This window comes from Chelmon rostratus, chromosome 7 (genome assembly GCF_017976325.1).
Source record: "Chelmon rostratus isolate fCheRos1 chromosome 7, fCheRos1.pri, whole genome shotgun sequence".
NCBI classification, from domain to species: Eukaryota; Metazoa; Chordata; class Actinopteri; order Chaetodontiformes; family Chaetodontidae; genus Chelmon; species Chelmon rostratus.
Window position 1 is genome coordinate 10527581 of NC_055664.1, and position 23626 is coordinate 10551206.

At 41.1% G+C, this 23626-nt stretch overlaps 2 protein-coding genes across 5 annotated transcripts in view; one reads left to right on the forward strand and one right to left on the reverse strand.

Moving 5' to 3' along the window:
- Positions 1–15768, forward strand: part of kcnab1a (potassium voltage-gated channel subfamily A regulatory beta subunit 1a) — a 94271-nt gene extending 78503 nt beyond the window's left edge. For 2 of the 4 annotated variants that reach the window (XM_041940257.1, XM_041940259.1), the window contains exons 4-14: positions 3348–3427; positions 4500–4544; positions 5995–6039; positions 6927–6970; positions 7133–7219; positions 9887–9972; positions 11475–11595; positions 11883–11977; positions 14055–14175; positions 14724–14812; positions 14955–15768. In XM_041940257.1, coding sequence (XP_041796191.1) covers positions 3348–3427; positions 4500–4544; positions 5995–6039; positions 6927–6970; positions 7133–7219; positions 9887–9972; positions 11475–11595; positions 11883–11977; positions 14055–14175; positions 14724–14812; positions 14955–15044 — 903 coding nt within the window. In that variant the 3' untranslated portion in view covers positions 15045–15768. Of the gene's footprint in view, positions 1–3347; positions 3428–4499; positions 4545–5994; positions 6040–6926; positions 6971–7132; positions 7232–8312; positions 8321–9861; positions 9973–11474; positions 11596–11882; positions 11978–14054; positions 14176–14723; positions 14813–14954 lie in introns of all 4 variants that reach the window. The other 2 variants (XM_041940258.1, XM_041940260.1) reach the window with 2 other exon arrangements.
- Positions 15769–19788: 4020 nt separating this feature from the next.
- On the reverse strand, positions 19789–22074 carry ssr3 (signal sequence receptor, gamma). The gene is made up of 5 exons (XM_041940692.1): positions 21852–22074; positions 21229–21355; positions 20800–20898; positions 20373–20504; positions 19789–20093 (listed from the first exon to the last, which is right to left on the reverse strand). Exons 1-5 carry the CDS (start codon positions 21982–21984, stop codon positions 20027–20029), a joined length of 558 nt encoding a protein of 185 aa, XP_041796626.1. The 5' UTR covers positions 21985–22074; the 3' UTR covers positions 19789–20026.
- Positions 22075–23626: the final 1552 nt, after the last annotated feature.

Sequence of the window (23626 nt, forward strand, 5' to 3'; positions counted from 1 at the left end):
CAACAATTGCGACAGAGAATGTTTCCTCTCTGTACTCAGCAGAGACCAGTTAGAGAAAGAACATGCTGTTCATTTTCCCCGGCATCCCCCTTTTCCAAATCTCTCTCTCTCCTTAAATGACCCCAACTTTCTTAAACCTCCATTATCCAGCTCTGTCTTTCCATTCTGCTCTGTTTGCTTTAATGGCAGTCCGGGGCTCAGAGACCGAACGAGTCATTTTGAAATGTGGCCACTTTCACTGTCTATTCAGCTCATCTCTGAAAGCAGTGACTTTGCATCTGATAATGATGCAGTTCTTAAACAGAATGTACTGATTATCATAAGCTGGAATATATTAAAATATCATCAGTTTACTTTCACAGGCAACAGACCAACATACTGTTTGTTGTGATAAAGGATGCACAGATCTGATATGGTACAAATTCACGTGTCTTCGTCAAAGTCTTCATAAAATTAAAAAAAACAGCTACATTCATTCAGTCATTGTGGGCTTTCCTGCCGCTTAGAAACTTTTCCCAAAACATATCTTTTGGAAAATAACACAAGTTTGAATTTTTCTCCCGATCAGACCTCTGAAACTCTCCAGCAGGCCACTCACATGTCATGTGATGGTTAAGGTGAGGGGAAAGACTTAAAAGATGCCAGTATGTATAATTGGAAAGAGACAGGATGTGCACCCTCCTCCCAGAGACCATTTACACCTGTAAAACAACATCTTGCAACTTCCTTTGCTACCAAATGTAAAGACGGGTTGCTTGAAATCCTTTTAACAACCATTGCTGTCTTTTTCCAGTGAGAATGTCTCCACACCACCAGATGACATCACAATAGCTGAATACAAGCATGGCTCACTGGCTCCCTGACAGCTTTAAAATTGATTTTAAGATATTGTTCAGATTTGGCTCCACAATACACAATGGGCTTGGAACCCACATGGGAACAATCGTCTGGCTGCAGTTACTCCTTTAACGCCGGTTTTTATTGACTTGTCGCCCTTTTGTTCTTTTGCTTGGTATCTTTTCATTATCATGCATTCTGTCTTTGTTTCTTGTACCACATTATTTTTCTCTGCCTTTGTTTCTACACATAAATTCTCGTTACGCATAGTTTTTTTTTTGTCTTGCTTTGTTCCTTTAATAGTTGTGTCATTGTGTTTTTCCTTAAATACACTAATTAAATAGAGTTTATTGTTATTATAGCATTATCACATGTGGACTGCTGCCCAGTTTGTGCTGGTTGCAGAGAGAGGGTTGAGGAAGGTTCAGACAGATTCTCAGAGGAGAGATTATCTAATTCTTCTGGAAGCAACACCTCCGCTGTCTGCCACCACTGAAACAACACATACACACACACACACACACACACACACACACACACTGCACATACTGCGCATGCCCTTGTGGGCATGTACACAGAGGCAGACAAACAGATTTCATGCACACATGTAAACACAGGCACCATGTGCACAAACACACTGTTGTGTCCTCGCACATTCACAAACCAACTCATGCGCACACACTTAGCTCTACGGGGGAATGATGGCAAATTCACTTAAAGTCCCGCTGTAATAAAACTCACCACGGGGAAATTGGATCTCAGTCTGATGATTTATTTTCACCAAGTCTGCAAAAATATGAAATCATATGTGCACATATGCCACACACGCACACATACTTATATAAAGTACGAGCACTTAATAACTAAGGAGGAATGAGTTGACACTACTGTACATCATGGAGTCAGATGATTTTTCAAAGATTATTACACTGTGATCCCACTTGCTTCATAAAGTCTGTGCATCAACAGAGTACAACCACTCAAGCTCAGTACAAGCAGGTGCACTACTGCAGCATATTCACACAGAATATACAGTACAGCACTATGGCATATACAGTATCTAACACAAGCCTCTGTGCCCGGCTCACTCTCTGCAAGGCTGTTTAGCAGAAGTAGTTTGTGTGACTGTTTGAAATCAGTGTTTATAGTTGTATATGACAGGCCACACTGGAAGACACGATGAAAAGCTGACCATCACAGAGAAGATGGAGCCACAATGTTATTATATACTCTCCAATCCCTTTTGCATTGACTTTGGTGTGTCCTTGCAGGGAGTGATGAGGTCCAAATGTCAACTCTGATCATATTCTGCCTTCACCTGATAATCCATTCCACATGACATGGCTGACTGACATAGTGCTATATACCGAATAAATTATTTGTGTTCCGCAGAAAGTTTTAAAGGTTGAGCGATACTAGAGCCTGGGTCTTCTGTCCACTTTCCTTGTTTCTTAAGGCTGTTTGGAAGTTTCCACCTCTTTTTTGGTATGGTCTGTTGTCACTGCTGTGTTGAATTAAATCATGGTCTTGTCTTGTAGGCTACCACCACATCTTCGCCTAGTATCAAATGTTAAATTTGTTATCCAGAGAATAAACCATCCGTTTGCATTTACATCTGGTATTTTTTATACAGTCTTGTTGTCCTCATTGAGACTGGAGCTTTGTCCTCCAGTACAAAATCTGTGTTTGAGGAACTGCAAATCAGCCCCAGACTCCCTTAAAAAAATCACAGAGTTTTGTGAGTTGTTGAGTTGTAGGGAACTTAATAAACTTTGTGAAATGCTGGTGTAGGTTACTCTGTGACTACATGAATGATGTACTTTGTTAACAGCAGATCAGCTGCACAAATGAGTTCATTATGTATTCATTATACCATTCACTTTCCCTCCTGTATTTTTTTTTATTCAATTTTTATGTTGAATAACGCATCTTTTGGCGCTTTCATGGCACAGGATAGACGTATAATCAGGAATTAGAGGTTCGTCTGTTTCAGCCTTCTTGCTTGCTCTCTAATAACCTAGATTTTATATTAGCTCAAAACAAATATCTGTGTGTTGTTGTGTAGCCTTTGGATGCCAGCACATTCATTGCATTTGCACCACAACATATGTTTTTCCTTGTCTGGATAACATGTCCCGATACAGATCGAATTTTAATACAGGTACAAATGGGGTCAAAGTGATTTACAGATAAACAATACTCATGCTCTGAGGAAGGCCTCAGGCTGAAATGCATCAGCAGGGGTATTTTAAATAAAATATGAAGCTGCACTGCTGTGATGGCTGCGCCACCTTTTTCTGCAGCTGTTTTGGTAAAAAACCAAAAATGTAGCCATAAATCCATATATATATATATATATATATATATATATATATATTATTGTAGATATATTGTAGATATTGATACATATGCCAGAATGTTACAGCTCTTTGTGTGATATTTGTGTGTGCTTGTGTTTGTGCGTGTACGTGCGTGTGCGTGCGTGCGTGTGCGTGCGTGTGTCTTGCCAGATTGCAGAGCAGCTAATGACTATTGCCTATGAGAGTGGAGTCAACCTGTTCGACACAGCTGAGGTCTACGCGGGTGGCAGGTGGGTGTCATACGAACCTCTCAGTTTGATCGCAAATCAGTTGAGCTCATGACAACCTCTTCATGTTTTAGTTTTATGATGTGATGCAGACGTCTGGCCCCACTGTGGCTCCAGCAAGTGTTCTGTAATCACTAAGGTCTCATACGTGCAGAGTTCAGTTTGTCCCACTCATTCAGTGAAGTGAAGAATAACCAGCAGGTCTGGAGTGTCAATTGCAAAGTGCAATTTGTGATAATTCATGAGCTTACAAAACGTGTAATGCATGTGTTTTAGACGTTTTTTTTTTTTTTTTTTTTTTTTTTAATGAGAAGGGCCTATCATACCCTATGTTTGCGACTGGCAGGGAAAATTCACTTAGATCAAAAGGAAATATCTGCTGTTAATGTGAGGCTGGTATTCTTGTTATGTGGCTCTTTGCTTGAAGCAACCAGAGCCTGTGACTTTGGATGTTGTTTAGATTTGAAGAGAAGTGTTAAATATGAATATTCATGTAGAATTCTAAGTTAACTATTAGGACTATAGAAATGTTTCAGATATGAACATCGGACCAAAGTGCATTACAGCTGGGAAAAAGCTTACAGATATCACTGTGCACTAATCAGCAGAATCAGATACCAGTTCTCAGATTTAAACAGTCTGATTTAACATCTTTAAAATTTAAATTTAGGAAAAGTCACAGCAGCGTCACAGTTCACTTGAAAGCAATGAGAATTTAAGAACAAGCTATAGGTAACAAACTTTCTGTCAGTGGGGTTTGACCTTTCTACTGTTAAAACAGTCAGTACGAACCACTGAGGAATGATTTCCTTTAGCTGTGACATAATCTGCTAAAATACAGTAAAAAAACAACAACAACAAATTCTGTCCGGCATAAGCTTCCAGCACACTAAGATAGCACCTTTTAAAGACTTTTTGAATGCAGCATCTAAATGCCCATTCACAAACAGGTTTGTCATCTTTTTAATGCACGGGCAGCTGTTTAGTTCAGTGAGGGGTTGATATTGTGGAGGTGGAGCGTTTATGAATTCAAGCAACGATTTAATAACGCCAGCTCATTTATATTTCCTTACAGGGCCGAAGTCATTCTAGGAAACATTATCAAGAAGAAATGTTGGAGGTAATGGTGACATAAATGAGTCTGATGGCCTCATCACTTTTGTGGGAGAGAGAAAGATGGAAAACGATGATGTGTGAGCATGTCACAAAGAGGCGGCGAGAGAAGTGTGTACGTGTGTGTGTGCTTGTGTGTGAGGCATGTATGAAAGAAAGACAAAGGGGGTGGGACTTAGAGATATGTTTCCCTGTGGTGTGTGCTAATGTATGTGTTTGTGTGGTAAGTGTGTGTAAGAGACAGATAGACGTTGAAGAGACGCCTCATCAGAGTTGTGTTTCTATTTCTTCAAAATAGACTACATTCTTAATTTGCAGTAATTTGTGTATATCTGCACACACATATATTCATACAGGCAATTATTGCATCACAGTACAGCAGCATGAAATAGTTACTGTATGGAAGTCTGCTGCAGGCATTTTAGGTTTCAAATATTCCCTTTATGGAGTTATTTAATCTCAGTTTTTCTGTATTATTGATAAACTCTGTAGGAAACAGAGAGGAGAGGTACAGTAACATCAAAGGAAATAACTGATGGAGCGTCTCTTACAGTGGCATCAGCCTTGGAGCAGCTGTAATGTAGGAGCAAGTAGCTGTTAATCTATTCTCACGATATTGCCACGTTATTCCATCATTATGGAGTTTAAGATTGAGATTGTTTCCGCCAGCTTGCTCAGACTTTTTAGTCTTTGACAGTCAGGAAGAAGCATGAACCGTACGACTGAGTAAATACACTAAGCAATGCACTGAATGACTGTTCACAAATGGAGTTCTGGTGGTAGACGACCCAGTTGTTCTTGTAACAAAACAAACATGGACACCAACCAGCAGCTTTTACTGTTTGTATGTAGTGAAATTTGCATTGAAAAGGCTAACACAGGAGGAAAAATGTGCAGAGTTCGGGTTAGATCCTCCATTGCATTTCACATTTGTCAGAAATGTTTGAGACAACTGGCAGCAACTAGATCTGAAGCCTTGAGATTAGACTCTTTACATATCACACACTATATGACTTCATCTGCAAACTTCAACACCAGCTGACTGCAACATGCCCAGTCCAACTTGGTCCGATCAGTCGTCACGACTAAATCACAGTCAGAAGGTGCTCTTATTCATGATTCAATTTGTCACATGTGACTCGAGTCTGCAGATGCTAATCACTGTCGGACACATCCACATGCTCTTTAAGTTTATTGATTTAACAGAGCAGCAGGTGTGTAATGACAGGGTCTCACCAAAGTCTCTTAAACAACTAGAGAAACTAAAGAACTAGACTAAGAGATAAACACATCCATGATGGGACAAGATGTGCTAGCAAGGAAAGTTGTGATGGACCTGCAGATCCCCCTTTATGTCTAAATGAGAGAATACACTGAGCAAGTGCAATGCATTATGTATCACTCACCCTGCTGCATCTGTGTTCTGTGTTTCTGTATCTGTCTCTGCACTTCCTCAGGCGATCCAGCTTGGTCATTACTACTAAACTCTACTGGGGAGGAAAGTAAGTAAGAAACTCTCTAAACTGTAATTTCAAGAAGGCAGATTGTGAATGATGAGTTAGCTAGTTAAGCTTTATCCCATTCTGTAACAACCTGAGCAAACATCACGACGCATGCAGTAATAACCAGTTCCTCTGCTGCAGAGAGAGGGGGAGGGAATAAAGAAATCAGTTTCATGGTGCACACACGCACACTAACGCACACTCACGCACACACGCACACACAGACTCCTTGGCCAAGGCTGTCCAACTGGGTCCGTTGATAAGGAAGTTATTCTCTGTTCCTGAGCATTCCTTCATTCCTGGGAGGAAGATTCAGTCCTCCACCTCTCCGCTCCACAGTTTGGATGCATAATGATGCTGAACAGTTGAACGCGCACTGACCCATTTTAATAAAACAGCTTGATATGCGTTTTATTCTCATGTCAAGTCCTCCCAGTCCTCCAGGTCAGGAGGTGATTTAAAATTACTTTTAGTCTGCTTGCAGTGCTCAATGGCTGATATTTAAAAGTTATTTGAAAAGTGATGTATTTAAAAGTGCCAGAAAGTTCAAATAATATTGAGGTCAGTTTAATGCATTTCCTGTGATTAAAGCTTTGGTAGGCAGTTTATTTTAGGCGTCAATGGGAAAAAATTCAAACAACCTTTCAGAATATTGTGATTCAAGTTGTCTGAGAGAAAACTGGACTTCTGCAGCTCCTTTTGTTTCTGTTTCTGTTGGATGAGGACAAACAGAGGGCAGTAACTGCTGAGGGGTGGTAGTCGTGGGCTTCACAGCTGCATCTGCAGCCTGAGACCACGGGGTGATGGAGAGTGCTCTACAGGCATGAGCATACTGTATATTCACTCATTCGTTGTAGCTCATCATTGGTTTGTGTTTGTCCCATCAGAGCAGAGACTGAGAGAGGACTGTCAAGGAAACACATTATTGAGGGTAAGACATGCAAACACACCGACAACCTCACAAGATGAACAAAACAACAGCTTTAGGCTTAGTAACCTTCAATAAATGGCTTTTCCCCCTATGCAGTGCTTTATTGTGTCACTTCAATCACCCTCCACCACCTCAACCCCCACCTCTCTCTGTGTCTGTCAGGTCTAAAAGGCTCCCTACAAAGGATGCAGATGGAGTATGTAGATGTAGTTTTTGCCAACCGCCCTGACAGCAATACTCCCATGGAGGGTGAGTCTGCCAGTCATCACTCAACTTCATACCGAAATAACTGAGCAAGTTAAAAGAGTTATGCTTCTCTGTCTCTTGTCCTGAGGTCAAAGTGTCTGAGTCAGTGATGCCAGGTCTTGATATTGATTTTCATTTACGGATATTGCTCTTGCTGTTTTGCAGCAGAATAAGTTCACAGTTTTAAAACCCTTTCCAGCTTGGTGTGTTTTTTGTTATGAGATACTGACTCTGAGTTCTTCAGGATAGCTAAAGTGAGGCAGGCAACCTTATATAATTCATTATCAAGGCATTTCTTATTTACGTGCATATAAGTAGTGTATTTGTTCCTCATCAGTCATCATAAATGAATTGTGTACTATTGCATCCTACAGATAAACCCATTAACTGTGAGTTTTCTCTCAACACCTTGTTAATTAGTGCTCACAGCTAATAAATAAGGACATGCACGTTAGTTAGTTATTTGCTTTTTGCTGTTGCTTTGCTCAGAATTCCTGTGGTGTGTTTGAAATATATGTAAATAAGCTTAACAAGGTAGATGATCAGATAACCTAAATTCATCCAAATGAACAAAATCAACACAAAACTAGAGGCACATGCAAAGGCCAGATCATACATCCCAATATTATGGACTGATAATGCATATGAATGATAAACTAAGGTAATTATGAGCATTTAGGTTTTAACTTTGACGGCTTATATAAGTTTATTAAACATTAAGTGATATCGTGGAAGCTCTGTTAGTGTATCAGTGTAGGATATTTGATATTTCACACAGTAAGACCTTGACTTCACACTTTTCTAGCTCTTGCCTCTCTCTTTTTTTTTTGTCCTGGAAACTGATCTAACTTTTTCCTGCCATCTGCACTCAGCGTTCACTTCCTATTCAGTTCCTTCAGCTGTTAGATTCATTACCCTCCCTTCCTCAAACTTGCCTCGCACTCCCTCTTCTTCTCCCTCTTGTTATATTGGCCGGAAATTCGAGGCAAGTAGCGTTTAAATGTGAGCGCCGCGTGCACAATCACAACATTGGAGACAGATCAAGCTGGATGGCAGGAGGGCATGCAGAGGGATGGAGAGGAAGATGGCAGTAAAGACACCGAAGTGTTTAGTTTTCTTAATGCTGTGTTATTTCCCTTGACAGGATGTATTTAGTAAGACATCTGTGTTTCAGGTTGTTAACTATCACTTACCAAAATGAAGGGAAAATTAAAACCCTCTCAAGTCCTTTTAGGTTCATCTTGATTATACATTCTTCTGCATATCTACTCTTTAACTTCTCTCCCTTCTGCTTCTTCTTCCGTGCAACTCTGCTGCCAACCTTTTTTATTTCCTGCCACTGTTTTCTTCTTCGCCTCTTATCGCTCATATTCTGTTGTCTCGCCAAGAACCAGAGATGCAGAGTGAAGTACAAGGGTCCTGCCACAGTGAAGGATTGCGGTATAATTGGAGTGAGCGTAGGGCGATGATGAATAACCTTAATGACAGTCATAATCTGAGTTTTTGTTGGCCCTGACGTGCCGTTGGCTCGTGCAGTCAGCAGCGTTGAAGCTAATTGCATCATTAAAAATGCAGCAGCTTGAATGTGATCAGAGGGGCTTTAGTGTGTGAGCTTGTTAGTTTGTCCCTGGAGTTGATGAGCCGTCAGCAGGTAAGAGAGACTCAAAGAGGTGTGAAGTTTTGTTTTTTTAAGATCATTAATGCATCACAAATGAAGGTGCTTGTGTGCTGCTGTTTACCTCAGATTCTGCTTTCCAGTTTTCTTAAACTTTCTTGTACTCTCTATTCTTTCTGACTCCTGAGTGCGTCGACAAACCCATTCACAAACGCCTGCTTTCCCTTTCATTTCGACTGCTCGTTTTCTGGGTTTCGTCCATCTTTCTTTGGCATTGTCTTTCCATGAGGCCTGGCTATTGTTGATTCAGAATATGTTGCCAGCCTGCGGGCAAGTCACTTCAAGCTTGTCCCTGATGTTCTTTATGCTCATCTTTTGTGTGAGAAAAGCAAACAAACAAGCAAAAAACACTCTCTCAGTCACTTTCTCGGTCAGTGCCAGCTCTGATTTCTATATGTGGATTACAAGCTCATGAGGATTCACCTCACGGATATGATCAACACAGAGATGGTTTCTTATTTTGAAGATTTCTTGTGGTTACTTTTAAATATACATAAACACGATGCTTGTACAAAGGATCATAATTTCTGACCACAGATAATAGTCTCATTCTCTCTCATTAAGCCTAAATTAAGGCTGTTAAAATTTAAATTGAATGTGTTGCCTCTACTGAGTGAACTATACCTTTAATTTCTACATTAAACATCCCTGAATCCTGGTAACAGCTGCTTCAAGAAAAGAGGGAAACATGCAGAGAAATACTTTCGCCTCACAACAGGGTTTTTGTTGTGTGTCTCCTCAGAGTCTCAGGAACATAGCCTCGAGGACTCGGCTGTTTTGTTGAATCAATTCTGAATGTGTTTAAGGTTGATCCATCAGGGACGGATGTGTTGTGGTTTGTTCAGAGGACAGAACTGAATGTGGAAAGCGTACCAGTGTGAGGAGCATTTCAGGATAAATGGTTACCAGCATTGTGCACCGTGGGATCAATCAATAACTTGTTCAAGGTTGATCCAACTGACTGATTGAGTGTGGGCCTGCGTATGTCTCCACAGAGATTGTTCGGGCCATGACCTACGTGATCAACCAAGGCATGGCGATGTACTGGGGGACGTCTCGGTGGACGGCCATGGAGATCATGGTAAGCAGCGAGGAGCTTTTTGTGCCATTTCTCTGTTAGAGACATTGTTTGTGCTCATGACAACCGTCTTTTGGGGTGAAGAACACAGGAAAATTCTTAAAATATTCAATTGAATCAGGTAGTTACTCAGTAAATCACAGAACTTTTCTATGAGTAAGAAACGTTTTTTTCTAAATAACACACAGGGAGAAGAGTGAGTAAATTTCTAGTTCAATTGACACCAGTTATCACCTCAGCTAGTCAGAAGTGAGGAATGAAATTAATAATTTTTTGCCGTGCAGTTTCTGAGGAACATTTCATATCATTTGGCAGATGAGGTTTCACATCCGACTGAGTAGAATAACAGAATAAAGACACTTTGCGTGGCAGCTACTCACATTCAAACCTGTTGTTTGTTAAATAATCCATCGAAAAAACTGTCAAGATAGAGATACACTAAATATGAAAAGTGGTTTGAAGAAGACCAATTTTAGCAGCTTATTATTTAGTACAATCTAGGGCACATTGCTCAAACATTGGATTGTGTGAAGGTTTGAGGTAAATCAGGTGTTTCTAGGATGTCTTCCTAAGAGGCACAGTGGGCTCCTCCTCCTGTCAGAAACAATCTACCTCCTGTTACAGCTCTCGCTACAGTAATGAATATATACAAGCTGTGTGAAGCCACAGCAGAGAGTTACAGTATAAAATAAACAATGCCTAAAGTGACATTCAAGGACCTAACAGTCATTTAGTCTCCCCTGTCTCTCTCTCTGGTGTCTTTATCCTCCCTCCGAAGCACAGCGCGATGTGTTGACGTGCTCTCTCTGTGATCACGGTGAAAGGGAGCAGATATCTTAGTAGAACACAAGCCCAAAGGAAAGCCGCCTCATTTAGATAGCATCAATAATGTAGGGGGGGGGAGTAAACATGGCTTCTCAGTGTACGTGACAAGTCAGTACACACACACAGGCTCGAGGCACATGTCATGGGTTGCAGCACAAAAGGGCAACTTGTAATTTGTAAGTCGAGTGATGGCACCGACATTATCCTTGCGTTACGCTGAATGGATTCCCCCTCCTACTGCTCTCTCGTCCTGACATGTGTTTCACAGCTGGAGACCGAGAAAATACAAGAGCGGAGAATGTTTAACACGCTTAGGTGTGTGTGTTTTTTCTCTGGCATGAAGGATACGTGAGAATTCAGATAAGAAGCTATACAAGGAAATTTAAATATGATGCCTGGGAGAGTTGTGATATGGAATATTGATTAAGTGATTTACTGTGAGCCCAGAATTTGAATTTGTGCCACGCTCCCACAAGCTGATTAACACCCTCCCTTTCCCATCTCGTCCCTGAGTTTCGCTCCTGACCTTTGCTGTTGCCTACCATCACCCTTTTCAGTCTTTCATCCACTCTCTTTCCTTCTTTTATTCCCACAAAAAAGAAAACAACACCCAACATCATAACAACCATCCATTAATTCTCACCCTTTTTCCTCTGTCTTCCTTTGTTTTTAATCTCTAGGAGGCGTATTCAGTGGCAAGACAGTTTAATCTCATCCCTCCAGTGTGTGAGCAGGCAGAGTATCATCTCTTCCAGAGGGAGAAAGTAGAAGTTCAACTTCCTGAACTTTACCACAAGATAGGCAAGTGTTCATTGTGTGTGTGTGTGTTGAGTAATGTGGTGAATTAGTCAGTCAATGCTGGATGATGAAATGTCTGGTCCCAAGTTAGCAGCATTCACTGGTCAGAACATTCTTGCACTCAGTTTGTCATAAATGAGTGAAAATAAGGAAGTAATCAGACTGATAAATAATCATAATCATCCTCTGTTGCTCATCTTTTTATGTCTTCTTGACCATGAACACGTTCCTGGCACTGTTCTCGCATATTTTTTTAACACCTCTTCTCCCGCTGGTCTCCATGGTGACAGGGGTTGGGGCGATGACGTGGTCACCGCTGGCATGCGGCATCATCACAGGAAAATATGAAAATGGCATTCCTGAATCTTCCAGGGCCTCCATGAAGGTAGGCAGGAAATCTTCACTGTGACGTTTAAAACACAGGGCTCATCCACTCTGTAGGAAAAATACAGCCCGACTCCAAGCTGTTTGCAAGCTGTAAAACATATGAAAACAGAATTTCATGATGTTCAAATCCTTTTTGGCCTACATTCAATTGAATACAGTACAAAAACAAAAATATTTAATGTTCAAACTGATAGATTAACATATACTCATTCTTAAAGGTGCTGAAGCTGCAGCTGTTTGTCTTTTTGATCTACTCAAGAGTGGTTCAAGATACATTGAGGCGGCACGAGATCATTGCAAAAATCTCCCAACCAAGTTATTTTTTCTTGCAACTTGAGTTAAAGTCTGATACTCTTAAAACAAATAAAAAGATCTGAAGGGGCAGTAAGAGTATTTCTTACTTATTCAAGTGTAAGTATATTAGATAAATATGTTTTTTCTAATATGAAGTTTGTTTTTCTTTGTTCTAGAGCAGCAACCTGCCTCTTCTTTGTTTGTTTGAGATACAGAATCTGTTGCCTAGAAAACACTTGAAACACTGCACTGTCACTGCACCTGCAGGTGTTTTCACATAACATTTGGGAATGTAATTATAGACAGAAATTACTTCATAAAAATGGAGATTTTTAAAATGATAACCAGTGATATGTGAAAAGCACAAAATAAAACACAAAAAGTTTTTACTTTTTTTGGTTATTATTTTGTGAGGGGTCCCAAACTAAAAGTACTGTTTTAACAGATTACCATCAATTAACCAAGAGAAATAGAAATACATCAAAGCCAGAGTCTTTTGGCCTGGACATCCAGGAGGATGTAAGGTTTAGTGCTTCAGGAGCTGCAACACTGCAGGTTTTTTATCAATCCAGAATGAGGACATTGACTTAACGACAAGAGCAGCTTATTGTGCAGAGCAACACCCAATAGTGAACTGTCAGTGTTGCACATGGCTGATTCAAGAAGACCTATCAAATAATAAACACTCTGGACCTTAACACAAGCTGTCTGTGTAAGCCAGCAGGAGTTGCAGTGGACTTCGGAGGACAGTGGAGGTTAAAACCGCTGCCTGGTCTGATGTGATTGCAGATAAAGCTACGAGCCAGATGCCAAAGCATGAACTGTGAAATGAGATGGAAAACATCCAGTAGATATACACTCTGAGCCAACATTACTCATGTGTGACAAACACATGTGCCAGAGTCCCTCTGGACACATTTCACCTTTTTGATTGTACGCCATGACAGTTGTCCAATACAACATATGACGCTAATTCTTCAAACGTTTAGTCAAGTTACACTTGGTATGATTTTGTTTTTGTTACTTTGTCATTTTATGGCACTCTTCTTTACTGCATTGTACTGAAAGCAGCTAACTTCAGCCTGTAGTTCAGATATAAACTATATGAACATTTAAAGTGTCTCTTCTTTACGAACCAAATGCTGCAACACTTAAAGGAATAGTTCAACATTTTGGTAAATAAGCTTTTTTAGATGAGAAGTTGGAGCCTGGAGACTACGAGCTTAGCATATAGACTGTAAGCAGGGGGAAACATCTAGCCCGGCTGTGTGCAGACGTTGAAAAATACACCTACCAAAAACAGAGGTGTAAAAAGGACAAGTTTAGGTTTTACAGGAGGTTATGTAACAGACTCAAAATGTCAAACTATTCCCGCCACAGTGAAGCAGGTTGTGTGAGTGCTGGGTGAAGAAGCAATCCAACCCATCTTTCAAGGTCGTATTATCCATTCCAAGTCCATAATAACCAGCAGAAACAGATCGATACAAGTTGTCTGTACTGAAATAAATGATGGAATGAAGTCATGTCTGTAGCACCTTATCTAATTCTGTTCGCGCAGTCGATCACTTTACATTATGCAACGTGCTCACAGATCAGCAGTACTTACAGCCTCAACCTCTCGACTCTCCTTGACTTTTCTCTCATCTATTATTTCACTTCTTCACGGGTTCCCTTTTTCTCTCGTATGATATACTTCCATACATACTCCCCCCATTTGATCTGTCAAATCATTCCCTTCCCCTTCACTCATTCGATCTTTATTTCCCCCTTTCTCCCACCAGTCATATCAGTGGTTGAAGGAGAAAATAGTAAGTGAGGATGGGAGGAAGCAGCAAGCCAAGCTGAAAGAGCTCAACCACATCGCGGAGAAGCTGGGCTGCACTCTGCCTCAGTTGGCTGTGGGTAAGACCTCTCCGCCCGCCTTCACCGCCTTATAACAAATACTGTGGAACCTAAAGCAAGGCTTTGAAAACACAGCCGCTCTGGGCTGTCAGACAGGAACCTTTTTCATACAAGACGTGACCAAATTCACATAATGTCTGTCTTTGGTTTTTGTTTGTCTCGTGGGTTTGATTCTCCCCTCCAGCTTCCCACCGACACACAAACACGCAGACTTTTCAAATCTGTTTGTGCTGCGTTACTGCCCACAGGTAAAGAAACTGAGCTGCCTGAAAGGTAGACATTCAAAGGTTTGAAAATCTGTGGCGTGCTTGAAAATGGCTGGCGGCGCTGTAAGGTCTATGATTTGTAGTAAATGGACTAAAAGAAAGAAAAACCTAGGATTTGTCTTTTAACACTCTACTTTGTGGTGAATTGTTGTGTAGATCCAGGAAGAGCAAGTAGAGGACAGGACTAAAAGCTCTGTTTTATTTGTGGTCTGGGCAATAATAAGCAGCAGTGCGCCATCAAGTGGCCGCTGTGTGAACATCAACCTCTCTGTCTCTCTCCAGCGTGGTGTCTAAGAAACGAAGGAGTGAGCTCAGTTCTTCTGGGAACGTCCAACCCTGAGCAGCTCACTGAGAACCTCGGGGCCATACAGGTGGGAACATGCAGAAACACACACACACACCGGCGCTTTAGTTCCCTCAGCTTTGTCCACTGCCGTCTTCAATCTGAATCTCTTTATGCATCCAGGTTTCTTTACTGCACTCACTCAGTTATGGTCGTTCTCTTTTGTCCAGGTCCTTCCTAAGATGACGTCTCATGTGGTGTCTGAAATCGACCACATCCTGGGCAACAGACCATACAGTAAGAAGGACTACCGCTCTTAGACCAGGCTGGTTGGACTACTGAGAGGTCAGCCTATCTGCTTTCCTAGCTACTCAACCATACTGCTACCATGGACCCACCGTTCAATGTTAAAGTCCATGGTCCTCTCCTTGGGCCCCACTTCAGCCTGGAGCAGACAGCCTCCCTAAGCCCAGCACTGCATACTGTAACCTCGTCTGTTTGAGACATGTCCCGCTCAAATCAGCCCTATCAGGTTCATCTCAGGTCCAGTCCAGCTCAGCCAAGAGACACTTAGCAATCTCAGCTTTTTGCAGCCTCAAATGCAACTTAGTCCATCTGAGTAAATCAAGATGTGCTCCTCAAACATAGACTGTATAATAAATAGTGGACGGAGCCACTATGACGTCATCCACTGGTTTGTGGACTACCGTGAAACCTCAAGTCTGGCATTATGGCTGTTGCCATCTTTTTTGTTTGTTTGTTTGAGCCAGAAGTGACCATATGTAGATGAGAGGGTGGAGCTGCGGAGGATACACATGGCTACGCCTCCATCCTGATCTGACTGACAGATTGAGGGCATGCCGTGGTAGCAATGTCATTCACAAGGTAGCCACGCCATAAATCATACCCTGCTTTATCCTCTAATTTACTCTAAATGGGACCATAAGTTAACATCAAGACTTGAAACAAGCAATTTAGACCATAAACTCATTAGAAAACTGTTTACTGAGGTAATAAATGAAGTGATATGTCGGGTCATTTTCTCATAAGCTTACACATGAGAAAAGGCTTCTTTTTGCAACCAATGAAGTCGCCCCCTGCTGGCTGTTAGAAAGAATGCAAGTTAAAGGCACTTCTGCATCAGCTACATTTTTCAAAACCAGAGGCTTTGTCCACTATTCATTATACAGTCTATGTCCCCAGCTAAGGCATTAAACCCTCTCTGCGCCGGTCCATTCAAATATAACTATGCAGATCTTAGTCATGCTCATCCGATCTCGGAAGCTAAGCAGGGTCGGGCTTGGTTAGTACTTGGATGGGAGACCGTCTGGGAATATCAGGTGCTGTAAGCTTGCCTTACGGCCATACCACCCTGTACACGCCCGATCTCGTCCGTAGCTCCCGTGTTACACTTCACATCCATCATCCATAGCGCTCCATCTCAGTTCAACTCCATCCACGGGCCTCATGAAGAAATTCAGTGTGTTAAATTCAACTTCCATTAGATGGCAAGGTATGCTAAAACAGCTCCTGAAAGTTTGTTTCACACAATATTTCACCTTTACACTTGGGATTTGAGCCGTACAGCACCGCGGGAGTATTTAAAGTAAAAGTGCCTTGCTCAAGTGCACCTTGATAGCAGCTGTTGAGTGAGACGGTCATGTTACTTATTCACTTTACCTGCTCACATTCTCCATCTCAGCTCGGCCGGTGACTCAGCCCCTCCACTCTCAAGCCTTCCTCTCTAATGTCCAGACTTCCACCTTCAAGTAATTTAATTTGAGCACAAAGTTCAGACTGAGCACATATTTTATTCACGAGAGTTACTGTGCCACAGCTGAATAATATCAATGCAAGCACCTTAGACTTTATAAATATAATGATACTTGAGGAAGGGGGTCATGAAGAAACTTGCATGAACATCCCCAGTCAGTTAGTCTTTGTGCTTTCTTTAAATTGCTATGCAGTCCAGCAAACAAAAGTACCGTGCAAGCTCAGTACTCTCACCTCTCGTGTCGGAGGCTCAAGTCGTGGGATAAAATGTCTCGGCGACGCACCGAGCTGCTTATACCTCTTGAAAAAAGAGCTTTATGAATGAGGCCTCGACAAGCCAGTCCCTTCTTAGCTTGAATTAGCTTCCAATTACCTACCAAGTGTACTCTGTCCCATATTTACTATAGTTCAGAATAATATTCAGTAGATATTATAGGCTGCAAATCTTGAGTATATTAACCAACAGATGCATGTTTCCCCTGCTGTAGTGTGCCTCTCTTTTCTTTCCTACAAAGCACATAATTAAACAACAGAAGGAGGTCTTGATCAAAAATACTGCGAGCTTGTCTGCTGTCCGTGACGGCCTGTGAAGCAGAGGAACATCGGTGTCAGTGAGACTGGGACTCAGTGAAGAGAGAGAGTGAAGCATGTCGCCCCCGTGTGGTGTTTTTGAGGAACAGCTGCTCTGCTTTACAAGATCATAGAAGAAAGAAATAATGCTTTGGAAAAAAAAAAAAAGAACAGTGGACTTACTTTTCCCTCAGTTTGCATTCATTATGGAGACATTTGACTCCTCTGCCTGTGAGCTGAACCTGCGTTGCTGATTACCTCGATGGATCTTGCAGAAAAGGACTATATAAAGAACTATATAATAAATCTAATAAATCTATGTAATAAAAGGATGACTGGCCTCCCTGCTGCTCATGGTTCTAATAACTGCAAAAATTGCTTGTTAATGGCACAAAGATGCATATAGGCGAGGTATTTGGGATGTGGCAAAGATTACAGTATTTATTTTAGAGTAGTTAATAAATATTGAATTTATTTTGAAATTTTGAGATTTTGTTTGGAGAATTATGGGGATTTTACATGTACATAAAATGTTAAAGCATACCTTGTAACATGAGCAAACCCTCAAAGAAGCCTCTCTTGCATATGAGGACTTCCCTGTACTGTATGGCTAATATATAAAGATGTAAATAGAGTTATTTTGTTGCTCCTCTGCAGTATCAGAGTCACCCTTCATCCCGTCCTCCTCCAGCCTGACTGTACACTGTCACAGACTTCATTTCTGTCTCCTGAATGATATTTGACACAACTATTTATGAAGAGTAAGGCTCAGTTTTATTTATTGCTTTTGCATTGTGAGGTCAGATTATGAAATCTGTATTAGTAATGGCGTTATTTAAAGAACGGTAAGTAACAAGCTTCTGCTCAGACTTTAGCATTGACCTTGATGCTCTGACCAGGTGGCTCAGCGCTCACAGTCCACGGTTGTCGCCTTCATGCCTTGTTGTTCTGATTCTTTTATCATCTGGAAAACAAGCCATCACAGAGATCAGCAGAAATGTTGGCCAGGCTCCAGATGAGTTGCTGTCTTGTCTTCAGTGTATATTTGTTGACTTGTAGCACAAACGCCCTCCAGATTTTAGTCAAAGGAAATTTCCAGTCTGTGTAGACTTTTGCCAAAAGTGGTGTTGCACATGTTGGAATGGAACATCAATAAGCACTGTTTGGCTCCCAGTTTATTTTAAGAAATCTGCCCTTGGATAATGAAGAGACTTCCTTGTGACTTTCTGCACAGACTTGATGGTAAAAACAGAAGAAGGTGACCTGACCTCCAGTGAGGCATAATTTTAATGCAAATGACCAACTGTTTGCTAATAAAAGAAACATGAAGTAAAGCAGTTTTCTGCTATTTTCCACTTAAAGAACATACTACTTACACCCATTTGCCTCCACGTATCAAAATGTTGGCAATATGTGGCCTAAATAATTGTTAATGAACTGTCAGTGGATTATTGGTGGTTCAGTTTCTGTAACTCATAACTCTTGGTGGCAAAATGTGATGTCTACTTTTAGCGTGTGTGCAAGTCAACAAGTTGCTTCTTAGTTTGAGTCAGTGACCATGTTGGACCACAGCCCGCCGGTGTGTGTGTATGTGTGTGTGGAGACTTCTCCGCCCGATAGAGTGCCTTGACTTGTGACTTGTCCCGCAACAGGAAAAAAATTCAGGGATGTCTTTCATTACCAGTTGTTAATTGTTTGGATGTTGTCCTAGAAACAAAGTGAGACTATAACAATATATATGCACATTCTTGTATTATTAGATTGTCTAATCTACAGTGTATGTTACCTGGTAACTTCATTTGGACAAAAACCATTGAAAACACAGCAGAAAGACTCTCATAACACTGTTTGTGTAGAGGCAACTTTTGGGAAATTTACTCAAAGTAAAGTACAGAAGTAATGGAATGGCAGTGGTTTTGTTCCATCTTGGCCTCTATTAGGCTGCTTCTACAAAATTATCTTACTGTAACAGTTAAATCACAGTCGTGAAAGTGAAAATGTTAATATTTTTAGATAATTCGAAATATGCCTGAATTTGAACATGAACTCCTTGAAAAATGCTTGATTTAACTGCTATATTTTTTAGATTAGAAATATGCCTGAACTTGAATGTGAACTCCTTGAAAAATGCTTGATTTTCAACATAAACTGGCTTTCTTCTATCAGTCACTGATGTAAAACAAAATAATGTTCAGCTGTTTTGTAGAGGGAAGGCATGGCTACAAAATGGAACGAAGCTAGGAAAATTTGTGGCTAAATGATTCAGATAACATCAGAAGTCCTGATATGTGACATAATCTTTAAACCAAGATTTCCTGTTCTGAAGCCAGGAATATCAGTTCTGAACAAAATGTCAAGTAGTGTAACCAATTCTACAGATTAATGTTGTTTTCTACAGCACATTTGTGAATGGATAGACTCTGAGTTTTTTGTTAACGTGACATGCGAACCATCAGTGTGTTATTTCTCCCCTGAACAGTGGTTTCTCTGTAAATAATCTATATGAATGTGTGATTATAAATAAATGCATTGCCAACAGAAACATCAGTGTCTCACTTTTGCTTGTGACATCAGTCTTTCTACTAGTTTAGTTAAACCTGATGTGTGTAACTATGATTCAAACAGGTCATGATTCATTAACCTGTTTATATTATCTATAAAGGCCTCAGACTGAATAACTGACTGACTGACACACGCACACACACAAAATTAACACAGATGACAAGTATACCTGTTTGCTTTATTTGTTACAAAAAACAGAAGAAAGACCTGGAGAAACACCCTCCAGACATTTGATCATGAATTTCATGAAGTTGAAATGTGATATTCCGTCCCCCCTCAACCCCATTCCTAACTTGAAGTGAACAACAATGTATTGAATACCCATTTTTGACCCACTCCCAACCCAATCCCACCCCATCATCCCTCCATCTTTTTTCTCCCCTCTTTTTGTCCTCCTTTACTTGGAGCCTGTGGACAGCAGAGCGATCAGTCCTGATGAGGCACTGATGGACAGAATGTAGTTGCTGGAAAAACAGGGGTTAAGGCAAAAATAAGCATCGGCAGAGCACTCACAACTACAACAACTATGATTTTGAAGGAATTTGTGTGGAAATGTGCAGCATCTGCCTTCCTGGACATCAGCTGAGCACTGGCAGAAGTAATGTTTACATGCGACTCGAGTGTATCAAAAAACTGGACTGCACGCAGTCCATTTTAAGACAGATGCCACAGAAAGATGACTGATAGTGCAGTATGTGTCGAGCTTCTGCTCTTATGAGTGCTGATGACGATGTAAAGGATACACGGTGGGGTTGAAGTTCTTGAGCAAGAAGAAGGAGGCGATGATGACGAGAACCAGGAAGAGAGTGTTGTTGTAGAAGATGGAGAAGGTGGTGGCCTCGTAGTCGGCGACCTCGTTCTTCTTCCACAGGATCCTGGACAAACAAATAAAAGCCCCACAATGTCAAATCACTTTCACGGTCACGTAAAGATACGGTACAGTATGGCTTCGTCGCAGAGAACTGAATCAACACTTTTATTCTGTAACAGATTAATTCTACTATATGTTAATAATGTGTTGCTCTTTCACAAGATGATGATTACTAATTGTCGAATAATGTCAACTTTAAGCTAATAAAATGCTGATGTCCCCTAATTGTGTAAGTGTAAACATCCAGCATCCAACACACTACACTGAGGTACGGCTCTACAAGATGATGCATGTCTCACCTCTCGTCTTTCTCCTTGCGGGACATCTTGCGGTTGTCTGCCTCAGACAACTTCCTGGTTACCTCCTTGGAAACGGCATCCTCACGTTTCTGGGCAACTCTGGAGGATGAAGGGAGAAAGGTCACAGACATAGAGAGTCAATGAAAGAAGATAAACAGAAATCAACTGATAAGAACAACAAGAAATGTATGCTAAAATTTGAAGGTACTGACAATTGTATTGCACACTGGCTTATTACTTTGTGTCAAAGTTTTTCCGATAAATGCTGTGTTGTGTGTTGATCAAGCAGATCAAGTTAAAAAAATGTGTTTATTAGAGTGTGACACTAATTTAAGTTCACCCCGGATCCAACTAATGTACATGCACAGGAGAGAGACTGTAAAACCTTCAGCTGGGACTAATGCAGAGGAGTGTGTTTATACTTCTTACTTGTGTTTGAGAACAAACTTGACGTTCTTGTAGGCAAAAGCCACCAGGTAGGTGCTGACCAGAGTCATCACAGCGTACAGAACTGCAGACTGGACAAGGTCCATGTGCCAAATCCTCCAAAACAGCCCTAGAAAGACAATAGACAGTCACTATTGGCAAATTGATCACGGCTGTAAACATGCTGTATGTTGGTGAATGCATGTTGTACACGGGTGTTCTCCAGTAATTAAGTGAGCCTTTGCAGAGTAAAGCCAAGATTTGGAGTTAAGTTTGTGGTTTTTTTTATTTCGCTTTAAAAAAGACGAATAGCTATATTGTTTATTACTATTTTCCCAACCTGCAACTGAACCTACAGTAACGTTTACTTAACCACACTTAGTTACATCAGTTAGCAATGACTGTAACCTAACCTACCCTTTAGCATAGGGAGTTACTATTGTAGATAATATTGTGTTATTACGGCCCTCTGTCTTTGAAAGTGTCTGTAGTGTTAAAGTTGATTCAGGATAATCCTAACAAGCTCATCATTCAATCAGTTTTTCCTTAAAGTAGTCCTCCGTTAATTCAGTGTTAGCTTAAGCTAGCTAGCAGCAGCTAGCTGCTCCAGTCTCTCTGGTACTCACAGATGGGGATGGCAGAAACGATGAGTGCATTTCCGTAAAAGAGAGCGGTGGACTTTGCTGAAAGGTTTCTGCTGAAGTCCTGGAGGAGAAGGTCTTCCTCTGACTGCTGCTTGTTGCTGCCTTTGGGAGCCATGTCTGCGGATTGACCGGCCTGACTGCTGCTCAGCTCTGGACACAAGAACACTGACACGTCGGTGTACGAGGAGAAGAGGGACGCGTCAGCATAAACCCGGAAACACGCCGGTATTCTTCTTCTTTGTTTAATCATTAAAGACGACGCTTCAGCTCACTGCTGCCCCCAGAGGAAGACAAATATACTGCACCTGTAACGCAACATTATGTGACTCCGTTTATCTTCACGTAAGGGTCAGTTCACAAAACAAGCAAACATATTTCCTCACTTCCTTCTTGATTTAATTTTTGAGTTATTCACCTGTGAGTTAGTCATCATCTTCTTCATCTCATTGCTAACAATTGACCTAATATAATATGGATTTGAATAAACTTTTATCTTTCATTTGTAGTCCTCCCTGAAAACTTGCATGAAAATTCAAAGTGTCTTGCCAACTTAACCTCGGGGAAGTAGCGGGAAAACAGGTCATTATCTCACTCAGACCATGTAACATTACAATGAAACCCGGTGTCAGAAAACATTAAAAACCTCCCATCTAGCTAAACATGTACATGACTTCAGCTGCTTATAATAATCTGCTAATCTGCAAATATCTTTTCCAACAAAAGATATGAAACATCAAATTTGCTGTTCCTCTGTAGCATTCTTGCTTCTCCATGAATCATGCTCCCTGCCACATCCCATCCCATCTCATTACAGTCACATCAGCAGATTTATTTGAACCTGCCAAGCACCACTCTTTTTACTTTTATCAAATAAATACGTATTTTATGGTGGGACAAAAATCTGCCTGTCCTCTTTAAATCCAATTTCTCATTCAATGCTTTTTACTTCTCATCTCTACCTTCCTCCTTTTAAACACCATCAATACTTATTAATATTGCAGCACTCAGCCATTTAATGAAATGCATCTGTAAAAACCAAACTCTACCATATGAAAAATCTTATTGAAGTGATGGTTTGAAGAATAAGCTCTAAGAACGCTGCACTACAGCTTCTGCAGCAGAAAAAGAGTGCAGCATTCAAATTCAGTGCAGGATCCACATTTTGCCCACTAGAGGTCAACATCTACGTGTCTGTACATGCCAGTCTAGGTATTCAGCTGACGCACACTTCCTGAGGGACAGGCAATGTGTGCAACAGTGGATCCGCAGCACTTAAACCACAAGGATGACAAACAATCAAGGAGAGTAAGGTCACGGCTTCATTGTGCTTATGGTCCTTAGAGTGCTAGAGAAGAAAGTATTTGATTTAGTGTGTCAGGATTTTTAAAGAGCAGTAACATTGCGGAGAGAGGTGGATATCATTCAGTGGGGAGAGCTTTTAGCTACTTCTTGAGAAAATGAGCTTTCAGCCCTGCAGCAAAAGTTTCAACTGGAGAGACTTTCTGGAGACTAAAGGGATAATCGAACAATATCTGCCTCAAGAGGACAAAAACACATGAAATCTCAGTCTTCACAAACAGGTGAGTAAATGTGACTGCTCTGCTTCCCAGGCCCATAACTCGGCCTTCAAGTGCACCTGTTTTCAAGTGCACACACACATGCAAGATCCCATTTAAAACTCCTCCTCTAGGCATACACATCCTCATCTGACAAACATGCCACAGTCCATGGTGAGCATGAGCGTGAGCGTGTGGCCA